General features: G+C 43.7%; 1 protein-coding gene across 1 annotated transcript in view; it reads left to right on the top strand.

Moving 5' to 3' along the window:
- ANO6 (anoctamin 6) overlaps positions 1–20,578 on the top strand; it is a 127,923-nt gene that overhangs the window by 45,573 nt on the left and 61,772 nt on the right. Inside the window, exon 2 of the mRNA XM_074942170.1 lies at positions 5,495–5,574. Coding sequence (XP_074798271.1) covers positions 5,495–5,574 — 80 coding nt within the window. The remainder of the gene's footprint in view (positions 1–5,494; positions 5,575–20,578) is intronic.

The following is a 20,578-nucleotide window of genomic DNA, read 5'->3' as shown; positions in this document are numbered from 1 at the left end:
AAAGCTCATGCTCAAATAAATTGGTTAGTCTCTAAGGTGCCACAAGTACTCCTTTTCTTTTTCCTTAATTTAAATAACTCCTCTCCCTCCTGCTGTTTATCCTTCTATCATGTTTATAGAGAGCAATCAAAGCTCCCTTCAGCCTTTGTTTCATTAGGCTAAAGAAGCCAAGATCCTTCAATCTGCTTTCTGCTCACCAACGCACACCTCCATCAAATGATACCTAGCAAAACCCCTTCGACCAGCCTTGCATTTGGCCTGTGTTTCAGGTGGTGGCTACTGTTGTTTCAATTACATTACTCCAACCACTTCTTCCATTTATCCTGAGCGAAGGATGGTTATTATACCCATCAGATTCAATGAGATTTCACACATCCTCCATCATAATATGGAAATAGTGTAATACTAAGTAAAACTGAATTATTTGATTGAAAAATGAAGCAAAGAGACTACAAAAGCAGATAAACGGCTTACAGTTAGTATCAACTAGCTGCTGCATAATAGAAATTTTTAGTTTTCAGTGAAACTGCAACACAAAAGCAGCCAAATGATAAAATGACACACTTTGTATTGCAGTAATATTTTACACTTCCATAGTCCCTTTCATCTCAGGCTCTGTAACAGGGTCAGCCACCACCTAGTCACTCCTTCATGAGTCCAGGGTGGCCCTGCTAGCACCCTGCCTCAGTTTGCCTTTATCAACATTCAAACAACACCACACAGTCCCAAAGGTATGAGACATAAGTCCTCTGCCAGGGGCCTACTTTGAGTCTACGTGAACTTTTAAACAAAAACAACAAAAAAATCCACTTCCTTCTCTCTGCTCCACCTTCTGGTTTTCACTCAAGTTCCTCACACTCCTTAAATCAGGAGCCCCAGGTCCTCTTCCCAAAACTGTGTTCAGTTCAGTTTATTTACAGCAGCGCTCACCTACAGCTGCTTTCTCCAGCCAGCTGCAATTCTTCAGGTTTCTGTCCTGCCTGGAATTCCCAGGCCCAGCCCTCCTAGCTGGAGTGTTAGGCTCCCACTCAAACTCCCTTCTTCACAGACTCCCCAGGAATCTGTCCCTTCCTGCCTTCCATCCTGACACCTGGCCTGAGTTAATCACATTACCTCATTCATTACCCACCTGGGGAGGTGAACTGATCTTGTCACTTGTGAGCTGAGGCCCCATTTTCCCTAAAAAGGGCCAGCTACCCTGTGACAAGCACTCAAGGCATTTTACATACCTTAGTAAATCCAGCCTCACTATGCCTCTGAGGCAGGCAAATATCCAAATTTTACAGATGGGAAAACTAAGGCTGTGAAACTTCCCTGGGATTACGTAGCAAATCTGTGCCAGAGCCAACAACAGAACCCAGGTCTCCTGATGCAGTGCTGAGGCCAAATTCTGACCCCTTCCACAGCCTGTCCACAGCAGTATATTGGCTGTCAAAGAGCCTCATAAGTGGCTTATACTGATGTAAGGACATGTCAAGGACAGGGACAGGGATATGGTCAGTGCACTCTGCAGTGTGGCTAATCTTGGCTTCAGAGTAACCTATAGACAACTGTGGGGAGACTGTGAGTTAGAACAACTCCTGGCTCTGCTCTACCTTACGCTGCAAGTTGTTCCCTCCACGCCCCCCTCCCCCTCCCAGCATCCCAGAATGTTGTCAACACAAAGGTGCCATAAAGGGACTTCTGCCCCCCATTCTTCTTGAAGAGCGCCTTCCGAGTTGCATCTTTCAAGAGATGCAGCACAGAATCTGACCCCTGGTCTTTAACTTGTAGGTGAAGCAGAGTCACAGACCAGACAAACCTATCCGATTTCTTGTGTTCCCTTTCTGAGACTATGGCTTTGTCTACACCAGTGGTGGGCAACCTGCTGCCTGCGGGCCATATGCGGTCTGTCAGGGTAATCTGCTGGCAGGCTGCAAGACACTTTGTTTACGTTGACCGTCTGCAGGCACGGCCGCCCGCAACTCCCAATGGCAACAGGGAGCCGCGGCCACTGGGAACTGCGGGTGGCCGTGCCTGCAGACGGTCAGTGTAAACAAACTGTCTTGTGGCCCGCCAGCGGATTACCCTGATGGGCCGCATGTGGCCCACGGGCTGCATGTGGCCCGCCACTGGTCTACACTATGGACCTTACAACAGTATCACTGCAGCCGCGCTATTGTAAGGTCTCCTGTGTAGCTACTCTGTAAAGGCACAATGAAACCACACCTAATATGCAGTGGTAGCCATGTCGGCGGGAGAGCGTCTCCCACTGACATAATGCTCGCCACACCAGTGCTTTTGTTGGTGAAACTTTTGTCAGTTGGGGTGTATTTTTTCACACCCCTGACCGACAAAAGTTTGACCGAAAAAAGTCCTAGCATGGACAAAGCCTTAGTTAGCTGAGCAAGCAACATTACATACAGTTGTATCTGACAGACTCTAAGCTAAGCATGAACTGTAGTTGGTATGCTACTGCAGTAAAAAAAAAAAAAGGTAAACATGTTGTTTTACTAAAGGCTCGGTGCAGCGAACTTGCATGCCTGAAGGGGTGATGCCATTAAGTACACAGTGAAACAGTAGTATGGGTACTCTGATATTGGGGTTTGGGTCAGTAATAAAATGCTTGTTTAAATTGAAGTAAGAGGGATTATGGGCCAGCGTCCCAGCTGGTGGGAGTGGTCAGGTCCCCTTTGCATATGGCCTACCACTGGCCCAGGCATTGTACGGGACAATGTTCCAACAAAAGGTGTGTAAGATATATGTATTTGTACAGTGATATTCTGTGCTGCTTCTGATGGTTATTGCTGATGAGTCCCAGACTATTAGTACTTGTGAGCAAGTATAAGTGTGACCCTTTCCACCATGAATGTCATACTTTCGTCTCTCTCCAATTGTGGCTGAAGTGATTTCTAGATAGCACTGAGGTGTGCTGTGCAATTACACATAACGAGTGCCTCACACCAAGCCCACTTTTAACACATGGTTCTTATTACTTCAGTTCAGTGGCTGGAGCAAATTTTCTTGTCACATGCTTTCACTTTGCACATCTGCTTGCTCAATATAATGGAATGCAAATTTTTGAGTGGATGACTGTACAAAATACCTGCTCTCCATCTAGTCCCTACCCCTTCTGCAGTACTGGCAATACCCCTCTCTCCTCCACAGGATTTCAGACATGTGCCACGGACAGAGATAGAATATGCAGAGGTCTTTAACTCTGTGCAGCACCCATGTTTAGGAGTATAAAAAGTGATGAACACTACTAGCCTTACATAGGCGCTATGTAACACCCATTTTCTCTCATTGGTTTGGATTGAGCCATTACAAAAAGAATAATGATGTGCATATGTGGTAACCATGCAGGAAATGCTGAATTGTATCATTGTTATCTGATTACCCGTAATAAGATTTAGAATGTGTCTGTTATTTCAACTGGACTTCTGGGCTCCTTCCTGTTTTATGTTTGCCTGTACTGGCCAGCTTTTAAGATTTTCTGTAATTCCCCCATCAGCTTCAGCAACGGTTATTTTGAGAGCTGACCAAGTCTGATTATCCAGCTGGGCCAACATTTAGATTATGATTCAAATGTTTCTGAAGCTTATGCTGACGGAAAATTCATGGAGTTGTTTTTGCTTTACTCCCTGGACTAAATACCATCACCACGCTAGAGCTCTGGAAACTGATGGCTCAACATCTACTACAAAGTCTGACCAAACTATAAGCAACTAGGGGCTCTAACAATGTGCAGTTTTGGAACCATAAACATTATTCTCCTGAGCTGTAGCAATAGCTTTAAGGATACTCCTTTTGTGGTACACTATTCAAAGTTTTTTTACATCTTGGATCAGCAAGCGCTGTAGGGCCACTTCTGTAGCTGGTATAAGTCAGCACAGTCAACAGAGTAACACCTATTTACACCTTCTGAGGATCTGGGCATATATACTGTAGTTTAGGTACTAGTGAGGTTGGTGAGTCTCTCCTGTTTGTTTAAATAGCCTTCTAAAAACACCATCTAGTCAAGTTGCCTACTACGATTGGTGAGTGTTGATGCTGGGGCCCAGACTCACCACTCGGCACTTGTATGCCAGTGCCCCAGTGACCTTTCCACAGTGAAGGCCATCCCTTCCATTTTTAAGGCATGTAGGGCATGAAAAATAGCAAAAAGAGCTAAAGTAGCTCACCCACAGGGGGGAGAGAATAGTAATCTTCTCCCCTCACCCATTCTTCTCTAACCTTAAATGTGTGTGGTGTTTAACGCTTTTCTTTTCAGAACCCGAAAAGAGAATAATGTGAAATTCATATCAAAAAGCTTAGGGAAGATCATGATCCTGATGGCTCACAATGATTCACCTTTCATTAATATTCTGATAATTAGCCTCTAATACATTTCTTGGGGTTGATAATTATCTTATAATTCACCGAGTACTTGAATTGGCAGCCAATTTTCCTGCCTGTAGGCAACTGATAGACGGTTGATATTAGATTATGGTGTTGAGAGATGCAGAGTGGTGTCTTTCATTAAATCATCTTGATTTTTGTATTGTCATTTTAGAAGAGAAGTCTCACATTGCTGGAACCAGGACGTAGATTCTTTTTGCAGGATACCATTCTAGAGAAGCAAGGAAGATATTGCTTAGGGTAGTACATTAATATTATTGTGCTTGTGATAGTTAGGAAGTTATCCCTTCAGGTTACATGGAAGTCATTCACACAATGGCATGAGTAAATGTTGCAGTGTCACTGTCTATACCACACTTGACCTGAAATAAGGAATTCTCTCGCACTGGTAACTTATTGTGTAACAAGTACAGTCAGCCTCAGCCAGGGCGTATCTATGCTTGGTACACATGGAGCCAGATCCTGGCACTCTGACTCATCATGAGATAATGTTGACACTGGGATTTTTTGCAACAGTGTAGCTGCACCATTACAAACTCTCTTGTGTAGATATGTTGCTCTGGTGAAAGCTTCTTCTTATCCCGATGCAACATATCTACAATAAGAGTTTTGCATTGGTACAGCTAGATCTCTGCCCAACCCTCCACCCCTAAAATCTGTCACATAGACAAGCCTTGAGTAGTACCTCAGTTGGCAAATACCCCATTGGCTTTTCAGTTATATTATGTGAACAGGGCTCCTTGCAGAGTAAGGTACTATTTAGCATGTGAGTAAAGGTGGTAGAATCTAGACCTTAATGATAACCTTTCTTCCACCATGAACAGTGAGGTGCTAATAGAAAGTCTTCTACTCCAAATAAAAATTAAGGGTGTTATTCTTTATTCTGTTTTGCTAGTGTAACTCCATAGACAAAAATCAGTCTAAAGGAGTCGAGAATCACCCCAACTGTATAAATGATTAACCAAGCTTGACTGTATTTGAAAGTGTGGAAGGACAAAACTAAGCAAATCCTGAAAATGTGAAGTGCAGTAAAGCACTTTGCCCTCAAGCCACTTATTTAAAAGCTACAAACAGATGCACTACAATGTTATATTTCTGTTTGCTTCTTTTTTAGTCTTGGAAGAAGTGGAACAGACCATTGTTCCCAGCTATGGAACAGTGCCAGATCAGCAAAAGCTTCATACTTCAGAGTGGGTGAGTACTCTTTCACTTTAAGTTTACCTTTAGATTTCCAATGAAATTAAAGTGTTTTGTACAATTTAAGGGTAGGCTTCCAGAAGAGTGGCTTTCCTTTTGCAGGTGCAGTTAGTGCCTGCAGCTCAGATTCATGCATGAGTCTGAATAGCTGCATCTCTAACTAGACTGTGGCCACCGATTCGTGTAAGTTGGAGTTGCAGCTACTCAGCTTTGCACTGACACTTTACTTTAGAGTGCAAACTGTGCTCTCCAGATTACACACAGAAATATGGAGGTCAGGCCTCAAACTGGTTTGAAAACATACCCCGTTAATTTCTAGGATATCTGTAATTTGTGTGCTTCATTACTCTACTGAGCATGTTTAGTACTGTTGGATTTAGGTGTTAACAAGGAGCCTATCGCTTTAAGCAACATACATATGTTGGTCAAATGTTATAACATGACAAAGTGCAGAGGAGCAATTTTTTAAGACAACTTAAAGGATTACTTCTTGCAACAACTAGGTCTAGAACACATGAGGATTCTTGACTTCGTCCTCAGTAACACAGGAATCAGTTCAAGAAATAAATGTAGTAAGTAATCATAGGGGAAGCTAGTAGCTGCCCATAGTTAAGTTGCTTAACGCTTTCCTTTTTAAGCTGTGGATTCCACTAGCAAAGTGTGTGGGTCATGCCATTCTAGTAGATGGCCCACAGAGGATAACAGCCTACTATTGCTACCAGTTACTTTAGTACAGGGGTGGGCAAAGTACAGCCCATGGGCCAGACCCGGCCTGTCTATCATTTCTGTCCAGCCCGCCATGACTCCGGCGGTGCAGCAGGGCGCTCAGGCAGGCTGCCTACATGCTGTGGCCCCACGCCGCTCCCGGAAGCGAGAAGCAGCTCTGTGTCCTGCCCCCACCCCCAATTCCATCCTCAGAGCTCCCATTGGCTGGAAACCGGCCAATGGGAGCTGTGGGGATGGTGCTTGCGGATGCAGGCAGTGCACGGAGACCCACTGCCGCCCTCCCCCCAAGGGGCGCGCAGAGACGTTCCAGCAGCAGCTGGTTGCAGCCGCTTCCGGGAGCAGCGTGGTAAGTACCTCCCAGCCAGAGCCTGCACCTCGCACCCCCTCCCGCACCCCAATCCCCTGCCCCAGGTCAGAACCCCCTGCTGCACCCAAACTCCCTCCCAGAGCCCACACTGCTCACCCTCTCCTACACACCAACACTCTGCACCAGCCTGGAGCTCCCTCCGGCACCCAAACTCCCTCCCAGACCCCACACACCCTCCATTAATATAGTAGAAATGTGCGGCCCGTGATAACTTTCCAAAATTCATGGAGTGGCCCCCTGTGAAAATTGTTGCCCACCCCTGCTCTGGTAGCTCAAGTGGTAGAAGTCTGTGCTGTGGATGTAAAAGTCCAAGCTTTGATGATGACCCAAGTTGCGGGTCAATATGCTTCCTTTTCTCCTCTTTTTTTTTTTAAAAAAAAGGGAAGTGACATCCAAAAACTCTTTATTAAAAAATGTTTAAGATTGCAAAGTCAAACACTCAAGTTAGAAAATGCCAGAAATAAGGCTGCCTGTGTCTTGTATATACATTATGATAAAGTCTAATTACATGATCCTACACGATTTCTTTCCACAAGACCCCTACCCTCTTCAATATAAAGGTTGGACAGCGCTCTAGGAATGAATCAAGGTTGTATAGAGACAGAGCCTATTATGTGTAGGACTCCTCCTCCACTGTTTAGGAAAACTGGAAGGTGTGTAGTGAATGAGGCAAGGGGCTTGAAGAAGGGAAAGGATGGTCTTATGGTCAAGGAACCAGAATGCTGCCTTGGAGAACTGGATTCTGCCCCTGCCTCTGCCACAGAGTTTCTGTGTGATGCAGGGAAAGTCACTTAAACCAGGCTTTTCAAAGGTGACCACTACTGATGTGTTCCCTATTTTAAGGGTGTACCAGACAAGACAAGGGCCAGATTTGCAGAAGTACTGAGCATTCACAACTGCAAGTGAAGTAGATTCGAGCTATGCTTTGAACAAATAAAGGGCTGTAAAAAATGTTAAGTATTCTGAAAAAAAATGAGTCCCCTGGTATCTCAAGTTGGGCACCCGAAATTAGTAGACACATTTCCATTTTGGCTTGATCTCGGTGTGCCTCATTCCCAAGCACCCATCCCAGTCTATAAAATGGAGATAATGCCACTTTATCTCAGAGCTGAATTGTGAAGATAAATTCATTAATGTTCGTGAAGTACCCAGATACCATAGAAACACACAGGAGGAAAATAATAATGTGTTCAGTACACAGTTTGGATGGTATACAGTAAATAAAGCCTGGGGCCAGACGGGGGAATAGTAATTGGTCATGGAAGTAAAGCCTATCATAATGCATACACTCAGAGAGGCCAAATGGAGGTTGCACAGGCAGTCTTAATTGAAGTATTTTCCAACTCGAGTGCTTGACTTTGTAACCTTAATGGTCTTTAATGTAGTTCGAACTGGATATAATTAACTTAGGCTTGAGTAAAGACTGGGAGTGGATGTGTCATAACACAAAGTAAAACTATTTCCCCATGTTTATCCTCTCCTCCTCTTCCCCCCCCCCCTCCAATAGCTCACCTTACCTGATCACTCTCGTTACAGTGTGTATGGTAACACCCATTGTTTCATGTTCTCTGTGTATATAAATCTCCCCACTGTATTTTCCACTGCATGCATCTGATGAAGTGAGCTCTAGCTCACAAAAGCTTATGCTCAAATAAATTTGTTAGTCTCTAAGGTGCCACAAGTCCTCCTTTTCTTTTTGTTTTGGATGTAACAGTAGCCATAATATAGACTCATAGAAACATAGGACTGGAAGGAACCTCAAGAAGTTTTCAAGTCCAGCCCCTTGTGCTGTGGCAGGACCAAGTAAATCTAGACCATCCTGACAGGTGTTTGTCTAACCTGTTTTTTAAAACCTTCCGTGACTGGGATTCCACAGCCTCCCTTGAAAGCCTATTCCAGTGTTTAACTACCCTTATATAGTTACAAAGTTATTCCTAATATCTAATGTAAATTTCCCTTGCTGCAGATTAAGTCCATTACTTCTTGTCCTACCTTCAGTGTACACAGAGAACAATTGATCGCTGTCCTCATTATAACAGCCCTTAACATTTTTGAAGCTTGTTATCAGGTCCCCCCTCAGTCTTGTCTTCTCTTAAGACTAAATATTCCTAGTTTTTTTAACCTTTCCTGATCCATCAGGTTTTCTAAACCTTTTATCATTTTTGTTGCTCTCCTCTGGACTGTCTTCAGTTTGTCCACATCTTTCCTAAGGTGCGGTGCCCACAGGAGCATGCACAGGAATAAAAATTTGGCTGCTTTCTGTGCCCTCCATAGCTGGAGGAGTTGGATCTTCCTGCCATGGCCCCAGGCCAGTGGAGCTGGCTCTCCCCACTTCTCCTTTGGCCCTGGAGGAGTTCTGTGCCTGATCTGATTGCTTGCCCCTCCTTTGCACATGCCTCTGGGTACCCAGAATTGAACACAGTACTCCAGCTCAGGCCTCACCAAAGCCAAGTAGAATGAGATTATCATCTCCCATGTTTTACATACGACAGTCCTGTTAATACACCCCAGAATGGTATTAGCCTTTTTCACAGCTGCATCACACTGTCAACTCATATGCAATTTGCGATCCACTCTACCCTCTAGAACCTTTTCTGCACTACTACTACCTACCCAGTTATTCCCCATTTTGTAGCTGTGTCTGAAATTTCCTTACTGAGCAAAGTACTTTGCACTTGCTTTATTGAATTTCATCTCTTTGAATTCAGACCAGTTCTCCAATTTGTCAAGGTTGCAATCTGTAAGAGAGTTAAGTTCAACAATTTCATGGGAGGAATCATCCCCAAAACTCTAACTAGTGTATTAGCGTATCCATTCAGATCATACCTTTCAGCCTGAGGGTACGTCTACACTGCATGCTGCTTTCGGCAGCGTATAGAGTATATACGTGGGTAGCTCTCCTAGACCGGTATAAATAGCAGTGTAAACTGTGAGGCATGGCTTAGGCAAGTAAAGACGTGCCTGAAGGGTGTGCATGTGTACCCGAGTACATACCCTGTACAGCTCTCTCCCTGCCCAAACAGTGCTTCCCCGTCTACACTGCTGCTTTTAGCAGTGTAGTGTCCTGCTGCTGGAGTCTTTCTCCATCGTAGGGAAAGATTGTGGTAGGGGGGAAAGGCTCCAGCTGCCTCCCCCCCGCCAGAGTCTTTAACCAACGTGTGTAGCTACACACCACAGTGTGGACGCATCCTGCTTTCCACATCTTGCTACACATACCCTACACGCTGCCATCAGTGGAGTGGAGTGCAGATGTAGCCTTAGAGGGCACCCAAAGATCCTGAAAGTATGAATTTCCCCACCCCTTCCCTTACATGGGGGCTGAAAACCGGTCGTTCAAGGGAGCGCTGGCTTCAGCCATATGTAAAGGTAAAGACTTCTAGCCTCTTCTTCATAAAGCTTAACAAATTTCTTGTGTCAGCTGCAAAAGTTAAATGAAAAATATAACAGGAAGTCAGCTGGATATCTAACCTAAGTTAGCACAGCACAGTCAAATGACTTCAACATCATCATACGTCAGCAGTTACCATCAGTTTTCTTAAGTCAAGGGGGTACTAATGACTCCCAGTATATTTCTCTGTTCTAACTGGTGCAAACGCTTTAGTTTTAGTATTGAGCTTCATTCAGTAAATAGAAAGGAAGCAGCTGTCTCCTTTTACATGTTGGGGTACTGAAACCATATAGGAAAGTTTTTTCCTTTTGACTGATGCTTGCTAATCTCGTTGCTAAAAACAGAACTAAAAACATACTTCTGTTTTAGCACTTCGTTACACTTTATTACAAAGCAGGAGTCAGAAGAAAAACAGTTAACGGCATAACAGGTTTATTGCTTTGTGACACGCCCCATTTTCCTGTGGTACACAAATGAATTTGCAGATTCCAGAAACAAAGGACTTTGTGGGTCTTAATGTCAGCCAAGTTGCAGTGTGCATTGGTCAATATGAAAATAAGAACAAAATATCTTATTTTAAGTCTGTGATACTAAATAATTTTACATTTCTTTAGCACATTTCATCAGATGATCACAAAGCACTTGGCAAACAATGAAGCTTCACAAAACCCCCGTGTGTTCCATATTTTAATTTTATATATAGGGGGAGGGGAGAGAGAGACATGGAGATTTCCAGAGAGGGCTGTGACGGGTTGGATCACAGATGTGCTAAGACTACCTCTGAACCCGTTTTCCCTGGCAGCTTGGGACTTCAGTGCCGTGTCTGGTTGTGCCAGACATGCTAGCCTGCTACAAACACAGACCCAGGTCTGAGCTACGTCCCCCAAAAGCTGCAGGCTTAACTGAAAACAGTTTAAGAAGTGTTCTTGTCTCCAGCACTCAGATACCCAGCTCCCAATGGGGTCTAACCCCCAAATAATTCCTTTTTACCCTGTGTAAAGCTTACACAGGGTAAACTCATAAACTGTTTGCCCTCTATAACACTGATAGAGAGGTATGCACAGCTGTTTGCCCCCCTCCAGGTATTAATACATACTCTGGGTTAATTAATAAGTAAAAAGTGATTTGAGCCAGCTGAAGACCAGATGGAGGGGTCTCCCAGGGCTTTATATAGTTTCTCTCTTGTGGGTGGAAGCCCCTCCCTCCCCCTGTGTAGAATCCCCTCTACAAGATGGAGTTTTAGAGTCCCCTGGGCAAGTCATCACTTAGTTCTCTACAGGTTTCAGAGTAGCAGCTGTGTTAGTCTGTATTCGCAAAAAGAAAAGGAGTACTTGTGGCACCTTAGAGACTAACCAATTTATTTGAGCATAAGCTTTCATGAGCTACAGCTCACTTCATCGGATGCATCCAATGAAGTGAGCTGTAGCTCATGAAATCTTATGCTCAAATAAGTTTGTTAGTCTCTAAGGTGCTAGAGTACTCCTTTAGTTCTCTACAGGAATGTTTTCAGGAAAGCTCAGGTGTGGATTGGCGTCCTTCAAAGTCTATTGTCAGATTAAGTGTTGGGCAATTACTGAGAATGGTCTTTTCTCAAGAAGCTGACCAAATGCTTCTCCGAGGCTACTTAAAATCAAACAAGTACACAGACAATATTCATAACTTCGAATACAAAAATGATACATGCATACAAATAGGATGAATATATTCAGTAGATCATAACCTTTGCAGAGATATGTTTTGTGGCATCTGTAGCATAAAACATATTCCAGTTATGTCATATTTACATTCATAAGCATATTTCTATAAAGCGTTATCAGGTGCAATGTCACAAGGGCTTCTGGAGAGTGCAGTGAGGAAGTAGAGTGCTCATAACTTGGTATTCTTGAACTGTATAAAGCCAAGAATAGGAGAGGATACAGTCTTGGAAATGCAGCTACCTCTCAGGTTGCCCATACTGTCTTGGTGCACTGGCTCCAGCTGCATACTCAGCCTTCAGGCTTTTCAGAAAGCTTCTGTCATTGCAGGCTATGGTATTCAGTCACTGCTCTGCCCACTTGTCACCGAAGCCCAGAGTTTCTCTGCCCTTGGTCTGAGCCCCTGACATGTAGCAGAAAGCTATGCTGAGTCTACCTGAAGGCTACTAGATGTAAGCAAGTAGCTTACCTCTCCAGCATTGGTCACAAATCCCTGACAGTCTGCTGCAGGCTGGTAGGCCACTGCTGGCATTTTTGATCCTCTCACTAGAAGTCTACCCTTTCCAGGGATGAAATAAGAGTCCAACTAAACAAAACACTCTTCTGAGCACAAAAGGGAACTATCAGTTCTTAGCCAGCCCTTATGAGCTTTCTGACGAAGTTGCTTGACTGTTCTCCAGCTTAAGAGTCTTTTCAGCCCTCCTGGACTTGAACAATTCTTTTCCCTTTTTCAAGTTTTACGCTTTTGACACAGGGTGTTTCCACGCCACTATGGCAAGTGGTATCACAGGCAGAACCCAACACCCTCCCTTTAGCCCCTTTAACCCTGGAGCCCTAACACCTTGGGCTGTATACCCTCTCCTCACAACTATCTTGTCTATGTCCGAGGGCCACTTCCAATAATGGCCCAGAAGAGGCTGTAAGGGAGACCACAGAGGTCAAGTCCCTTAGTGGAGAGCCACCCTCTTCGTCTGATCTCTCCCTAGAGAGCTGCAAAACTGTTTCTATAGCTTTCTACGTCTTAAAGTCTTCATTGCCTTTTATACTGTAGGTCAGCTGTCTATCACCTGATATCGTCACATGAGCTTTCCTGCTCATTTTCTCCATGTGGGGGAACTACAACTCTTAGAGCTTCTTTGCCTTAAAGGGCCAAGCCCCACTAATGTCCTGGCTCGCAGCTTCCTTTGTTAAAGGGCCCAGGACACTGAGTGAGTGTGGATTAAAGTGAAGCACGTGAGACATCATAAAGGGACAGTGCTCTGATGGGTGAGGGCAGCTCCTCGCTTTGTTTGGAATATGAAGAAGTGGAAAGCACAAGAGTCTTTCTGTTCCCTGAACTGTTGCTGGGCATTTAACTATCTTTTTGTTTGTTCTATTGGTCTGTGCATTTTTATTTTGTGGCATCAGTTTGCCTGCTTACACCACTAGCTGTATTTACTTTTTTGAGGTTGTTCTTGGGCAACAGAAGCTTACTGGGACTGTAGTCAGTACCAGGCTATAACTGGGGCATTACCTCCAGGATGAAGACATCTGCTCACTCCATCATCTGCAACATTGGATTTTCTTGTTGCCCTTTCTGCTTGCTGGATAAAACCACTACTCTCATTGGGCCCAACACCTGCCCTTTTGTCTTGTTCCTGTGTAATACCAACAGACCCCCGTCGTTGGCAGGATCAAACCTGGGGCCTCAGGAGCTTAGGGCATGAGCCTCTACCACATGAGCTAGAAGCCAACTGGCTCTTAGCTCAGGCTGTAGAGCAGACTCTTTAACTCTCTCTAAGTGGTCTCGTTGCCACTAGAGGGGACAGAACACCACACCAAAGTTACACCTGCACCACCACTTACAGCACTAGCAGCATTCATCTTGTCATGGGGGATACAAAACATATCTCGGAAAACATTCCAAGTAAATGGTGAATGCTTTGTCATGCACAGGCCTCTGGTTGAACACCCAACAGGTCACTTGTTCAAGCATAGACTTGTGAAAGATTCGTACTACTTTAGCAGTGTAAGTTCTGTAGTCTTACAACATCTTTCCCAAAATCTGCCCTTTCCCCATCTCTGTGTTAATGCATGCTAGGGACCTTTTAATGTGAGCCAGTAGGGTTTACACAGGCCAGTCAGTGAGCACATGTTGGAGTACTTTAGAAATCACATCCCTGTAGTGCACATTGCCACGCCATGTAGACCAGCCTGACAGCAACTTGCTGCTGTCCAGTCTACCCAACTCTTAGTCTGCATCCCTTCAGCCTTTCTAAAATGCTGCTTTCCCTCCTGCTGTTCTGCCCCGTCTCGTGTGCTTTGCGACTTTTAGGCCAAGGGACAATGGAGCCTTTGGGAATATTCCAGAGTAAAGTACTACTCCATGCAAGAGTGGCAGAACTAGGGACCTAAGTGATGATTATTTCAAGTGCCAACAATGTGTTTGGCTCTGTCTAATTCAGGCCAGAGATTTTCTTCATTGTGTGAAGAGGTCCCAAGCCATATGGACATTATTTTGTTTGTCTTTTTGAGTTCCTTTCAGACGGAGTCTCTCTCCTGCTGCCCAAGTTGAGTAGTTAAGTTCAGGGCATGACAGAAGGGTAACTTGTTTCCAGACTAACTTCTGGCACCTGGGGACCAGAACTTAATTCCATGTCAGGCTGATGGCATCTGGCAACAAAAGGAAATTCAGCAAAGCATTATAGTTCTTTTGATTTTTAATAGAACTGTCTGAGTCGTAATATGGATCGTGAACTTGGCACTTGAATATCAGGGAAAAAGCAGCCTACACTAGTGCAAAGGAGCTTCTGTGATTTGGTGTTATGGTTATGTTGTTCTATGTGTAAGGGAAAAATAATCTAAAGATAAAGCAAAACAATGGGTCAGACTCTCAGGTGGTGTAAAATGACACAGTCCTATTGACTTCACTAGTGCTATAGGGATTAGGGTGACCAGATAGCCAGTGTGAAAAATCAGGATACTTTTTTTGAGGGGGTGTGGGGAGCATAGTTGCATATATAAGACACAGCCCCTAATATCGGGACATCTGGTCACCCTAATAGGGATTTATATCAGCAGCAGATAAGGCCCAGTATATATATAACCTGATGTCCAAGGCAGGCACATTTTTACTACAATGGTAAATTACTGAAGAGCAATTAATCTTGTGAAAGTTGTCCTCTATAATTTCAAAGATAGTGTGAGCTTGGGTTTTCTGCCATAAAAATGCCAGTTGGACAAGTCATTCCTGCAGAGGGTCTTGTCACTTAGATGAGCTTCTCTTAAAATATTGTGCTTGTTCATGGTGTAGTAAAAGATCAATAAACAACATTCTTGGCTTTTACTAGTTCACTCATTTTTCTTCATTCTCATCTTTTTACTGACCTTCCATGCCTCCACCCACAGACCATTCGAGTGTCCTGAGAAACCGGTGTAAATGTAGACACATTTCACTCTGGCTAATGCCATGTGGCATTGTTTCCATGAAATTGGAGTACAGGCGTAAGCTGCTGCTGAAGAATGCTCACTGCTAGAATGTTATCCTTTCATCTTCTGCTGGAGAAATCTCGTGCAGCTAGATTTCACATATGTATGACGCATGTATGACAAAACATTCAAATAGCATTCTGCACCAGAGAGGCACGGTGATCTAGAGCACAGGACCGAGAGTCAGGATGTCCTCAGTTCCACTACAGGTTCTGACTCATTCGCCACATGGCCTTGGACCATCACTGCCAGCCAAGTTATCCCAGACCTTGCTTGGCTGTTCAGGATAAACTCCCCCTTTATTTCCCTGTTCAGATTGCAGCTTTGTCCTGACCGTGAAAGAGCAAGGGCTGCTCGCCTGATACTCACTCACTTAGCAAGTAGATGGGAAGGAAGTGGAGAGAAATGGGGAGAGGGCGCAGCTCTGCCTAAGTGCCCCATAATTCACTCGCCATAGTAGCTAGTTAGGCTCACAGGGGCAGTAATTTACTAAATACAGAGCCAGAGAAGGGCAGAGGACACTGACTCTGAGTCACAATTTGTTGCTTTGTCTGGCTCCTAGGGCTCCTACACACCACTCTTTATTCAGGGCAATTGTTATTACAGGGTACAATTTCTGAAAGCACCTCAGTGAGTTAAGTGTCTAAATCACTTTTGAAAATGGAACGTAGGTTCCTAAATTACTTAGGTGCATTTGAAACATTTACCCACAGTCTAGCCCGTCGCCTCTCATTTGGATTCCTTATATATAAAATGAGGATAACTGGTACCTATCTGACAAGAGTGTTGTGGTGATTGATTGATTGGAGTGAACTGTATAGTGCTTTGAGTCTTCAAAACATGAAGTAATATGTGCTAAATGTAATTATTCACCAGGTAAAGGTATTGTTTCATACTGTTTAACGGTATTGATCAGTATCAGTCTGCTATGTATTAGGGCATTATTGTAATGTTAGACTGGAAGAGTGATATCTGCATCACTACTTAAAATGTATTAGCTGATTACGCTGAGGCTCTGAAAATTGGACCCATGATTATTTCTTCCCAAAGGGCTGTCAGATACAAAGGGCCTGTCTATAATCTTTGAGCTATATTAAGCTATTGGTGTTTAGGCAGAACTCATTGAATTTGCAGCCCAGTTCAACTCATTTAATAATAGCTAGGGCTTAAATTCTTATAGAGTATTTCCTGGAGTCCCCCACACCCTGTCCACTCACATGATATAAAAACTCGGGGGTGGAGGGTTGAAAATATTTACCAGAGCTTTGTCTGAATTTAATCCCTGATAACAGCATTTTTAAGTGTCGTCATCTTAACGGTTTTAAACCTGAAAATGAAAAGTAAGAGAGTATAATAATATAACATTATGGCTGAATAGATGAAACAACAAAAAATAAGATTCCAACAGAATTGTTAATTTAGCTGCATTACGCAGATATTTTATTTTCTATTTTCCTCGTTTTTTCAATTAAATGTGTTGCTTAATCTGTTACTGTACGTTACAAAAGCTATCCAATAAAATATGTGGGATGTACAACACAATTGAGTTAGTGTGACTATTGGAACCTGAGTGTTTGCATTTCCCGATTTTTTTTTTTAACTTTGCAGCACTTAATATTACATTAATATAGATCTTTGTATTTCATAATTTTGATCTTATAACAAAATGATAAATACCCATGTTTAATCTGTTTTACTTTAATGCTTTATAAAGTGTGTAATGTGGAGAAAACTGGACACTATTTACAGTAGTTAAAAACATAAATTAAACAAAGGCTTCCCAGTGGGATTAAATTTGAAAAATGGGCTTTCAGTATATTTTCACAACTGTGAACCCTTTGTGGACCTGGACTCATGAAGTTGCAATAAAATTGCTTAATCTTTCAGCTACATAAAAGGTGATTTTATATATATATATATATGCATGCTATTGAAATGTAGGACACTGGGGAATGGCCAGCCTCTGCAGGCTTGTAGCGTTATTGCCCCTCCCCATTATGATAGTCTATATACTGTTACGTTCAAAAAAACCTCCACGTTATTAAAAGAAAATTAGGTTGCAAAGTCAAGCACTCAAAAGTTAGGAAATACCAGATTTAAGGGTGCCCATGCAGCCTTCATTTGGCCCCTTTATATGTCTATCCTGCCTACTGAATGAGGTATGGGTCCTGTGGAAAAAGAAGTATGTGATCGTTAGGGCCGGTGTTTTCTGGAAATTGCTGCTGTTGCCATTATTTTTTCCAAAATGACTCTTCAATCCTGGAATCACTGATCAGAGGGGGGAAGGGGTATCCAGGCTCATGTCGCCCTCCTCCCTCCCCCAATTTTTCTGGCCGGAGACACCTGACTCATCCCCAGGGTACAGGCCAGAAGCTGGGGGCTGGCTGCTGTTGAGACTCATGGCCAACTTCTCCCCTCCTTACACAGGCCTGGGCTTGGCAAAACCTCTGTGGAGTTTCTCTTGGGCAGGCAGGGCACTTTGCAGTGGGGTGCCGACAGGGCCGGATTAACTTTTTGTGGGCCTGGTACCAAACATATTTGTGGGTCCCGCTGGGGAATGAAGGGGCAGGGGCAAGAGCACAGCGGGCAGGGTGGATTTGATTTAAATCATGTTTTAAATCACTAGTCAGGAAGACTCAACTTAATCATGGTTTTCTAAATAAAAGTGCATTCTTGTTGGTTGTTATAACCTTAATACATATTCTTCACAACTCAGAAATAGATGTAGGTTTCATTTTTACAAGGTACACACTATACATTTTTAAACAGAGTGATTTATTTTGAAAACTTTTCAGATGAGTTTTACAGCTATATCAGAAAATGAATGATTGTTTGGTTATTTCATTTACCAAAGATAATTGAAGTGGATATTTATGAAGTCATTGGGAGGTGAACTATCTCCAGTTCAACAGGTTAATCATTAATATTTGGAGGATTTTCTTGCCAGGCTGTATTAGGAGGAGAACATCACCAGACAGACATTTAAATTGTTTTATTTAACTGAAAGAACAATGTTTAGTATTCTGCATTTTTTCTTCAACAGCAAACATAATATTTTAACAAAAAAGCATATGTCCCTCGCTTCTCACATTTATCTCCAGACTTCTTCTCCTTGTCCAGATCTATTCCGCTCCCAACAGTCTTCTATCCATTGAACTTTTTGAAACTTTTCACTTTTAGAGAGAGGTAAGGGATTGACTCTGTGCACACAAATTTGCAGAGGGACAATAGAGTTGAGGTCTGTTATTTCTAACCTCTCTCTCTCTATATATATATATATTTATTTATTTAAAAACATTTTTGCTGTTAACAAGCATGTTACCTCTGGAGATACAAATCCACCGTTTGAGACCATCTTCTAGACCAAGGGTAGGCAACCTATGGCCCGCGTGCCAAAAGCGGCACATGAGCTGATTTTCAGTGGCACTCACACTGCCTGGGTCCTGGTCACACTGCTGGCCTGGGGCTCTGCAGCTGTCCCCAGCTGTGGCCCACTGGCCCCAGCCTGGGGCAGTGAGGGGTGCAGACAGGGGCAAGAGGGACACAGCTCAGCACCCTCACCTTAAAAACTGTTCCAGTGCCACTGTACTGGGATATTTTTAAGTACTGATTTGCTGCTTACATCACTATCACGGCACATGGAACAGCGCACTGCATTTGATGTTTGGATTAGAATGTACATGCAAGAACTGGGATCAGAATTTTCTGACAGATTTCAAGATTTCCAGTGATTTGGCCCAATGCTTTCTTTTCTAATTAAACCTGAAAAGTTCAACGAAAGCAACTTGGAATTGTCTGTATTTCAGTAGATGGGTGTTGAAGATTTTGAAATGCAGCTCATTCAGTTAAAAAGTTCAGAATTGTGGGCATCAAAGTTTGGAGATCTGCGAAGTGCACTTGAAGCTGCCGAGTGAGATCATGGCTTCTATTCTGACCTGCTGGATGTCCCTGATTGAAGAAATTTGACTGTTTGAAGAAAATTGTGTTTGCAATGCTTTCAGCATTTGAATCCACATACCTGTGTGAGCAGGTATTTTCACATATGAAATCTGTCCTCTGTCCCTCTCCAAGCCGGTTAACAGCTGATCACTCAGAAGTCTGTGTGCAGCTTAAAGTATCCAAATACGTGCCAGACATTGGAAAACTCAGCAAGGAAAAGCAAGGGCAAGGATCACACTAAACTGATAAGATCTGCATTTTAATTTAATTTTAAATGAAGCTTCTTAAACATTTTAAAAACCTTATTATCTTTACATACAATCCTTTAGTTAATATATTATAGACTTATAGAAAGAGACCTTCTAAAAACATTAAAATGTATTACTGGCACGCGAAACCTTAAATTAGAGTGAATAAATGAAGACTCGGCACACCACTTCTGAAAAGTTGCCGACCCCTGTTCTAGATTGAGCACTGAGTCCCAGTGGGTAGATAGAAAGAGTAACCTAAATAATCTATACAGAAGCCTGTGGAACCCTCTAAGATTGGGTCCCTAATCCATGAACTATTAGAACTCATTTACAAAACTTTTCTTAAACATTACATGAATATATTGTCTCAGACTATAGAATTAGAATTTATAATCCCTATTCCATTATGAGATATAATGTATCTTAATTAAGACTCTCTTTAGATCGGGATTTTTTTTTATTTAAATCAGATTTTTGAGGGAAAAAACCTATTTTTTATTTTTTTTTTAAAAAAGTCATTGATTTTTATCCACCCTGACAGTGCGGCATGGGGGGAGGGCGGGGGGGGGAAGGATTGATCCCCAGCTGGAGCGAGGCAGGGGCCAGGGGCAAGATGAGCACAGTGAGGCCTGGGGGGAGGATTAGTCCCTGCTGACTGGAGCAAGGCCCTATGTGGGCAGGGGCCAGGGGCAAAAGCACAGCGGGATGGGAGCTAGGGTTGGTCCCGGGAGCAAGGGAGGGGCTGGGGGTAAACTGCAAGCGCAGCAGGGCTAGGGAGGGGGTAAACAGGCTCTCCCCCACCTCTGCCGACATAGAGCAGGTACCTACCTTCTCCCTGGTTCTAGCCCATTCTCTTCATCTCTCCCTGCACTGAGCTGAGGGTGAGGGTGCACTGAGCACAGGGCTGGGGGTGCAGAGTCTAGGAGGGAGTTATGGTGCAGGAGCAGGCTGGGGGAGGTCTGGCCAGGAGCTTGGGTGAAGGAGGGGGCTCAGGTTTGGGGCAGGAGGTTGGGGTGTGGAGTGCTTACCTGGGCAGCTCCCATTTGGTGCGAGGGGTGCAGGTTGGAATGTGGGAGGGGGTGCAGGTGTCAGGGCTGGGGGCTGGCGGTGTGGGGGGGGGTGCAGGTGTCAGGGCTGGGGTCATTGGTGGGTGTGCGGAGGGGGGGTG

Source organism: Natator depressus, chromosome 1, assembly GCF_965152275.1.
Source record: "Natator depressus isolate rNatDep1 chromosome 1, rNatDep2.hap1, whole genome shotgun sequence".
NCBI lineage: Eukaryota > Metazoa > Chordata > Testudines > Cheloniidae > Natator > Natator depressus.
This window is presented reverse-complemented; position numbering and strand designations above follow the sequence as displayed.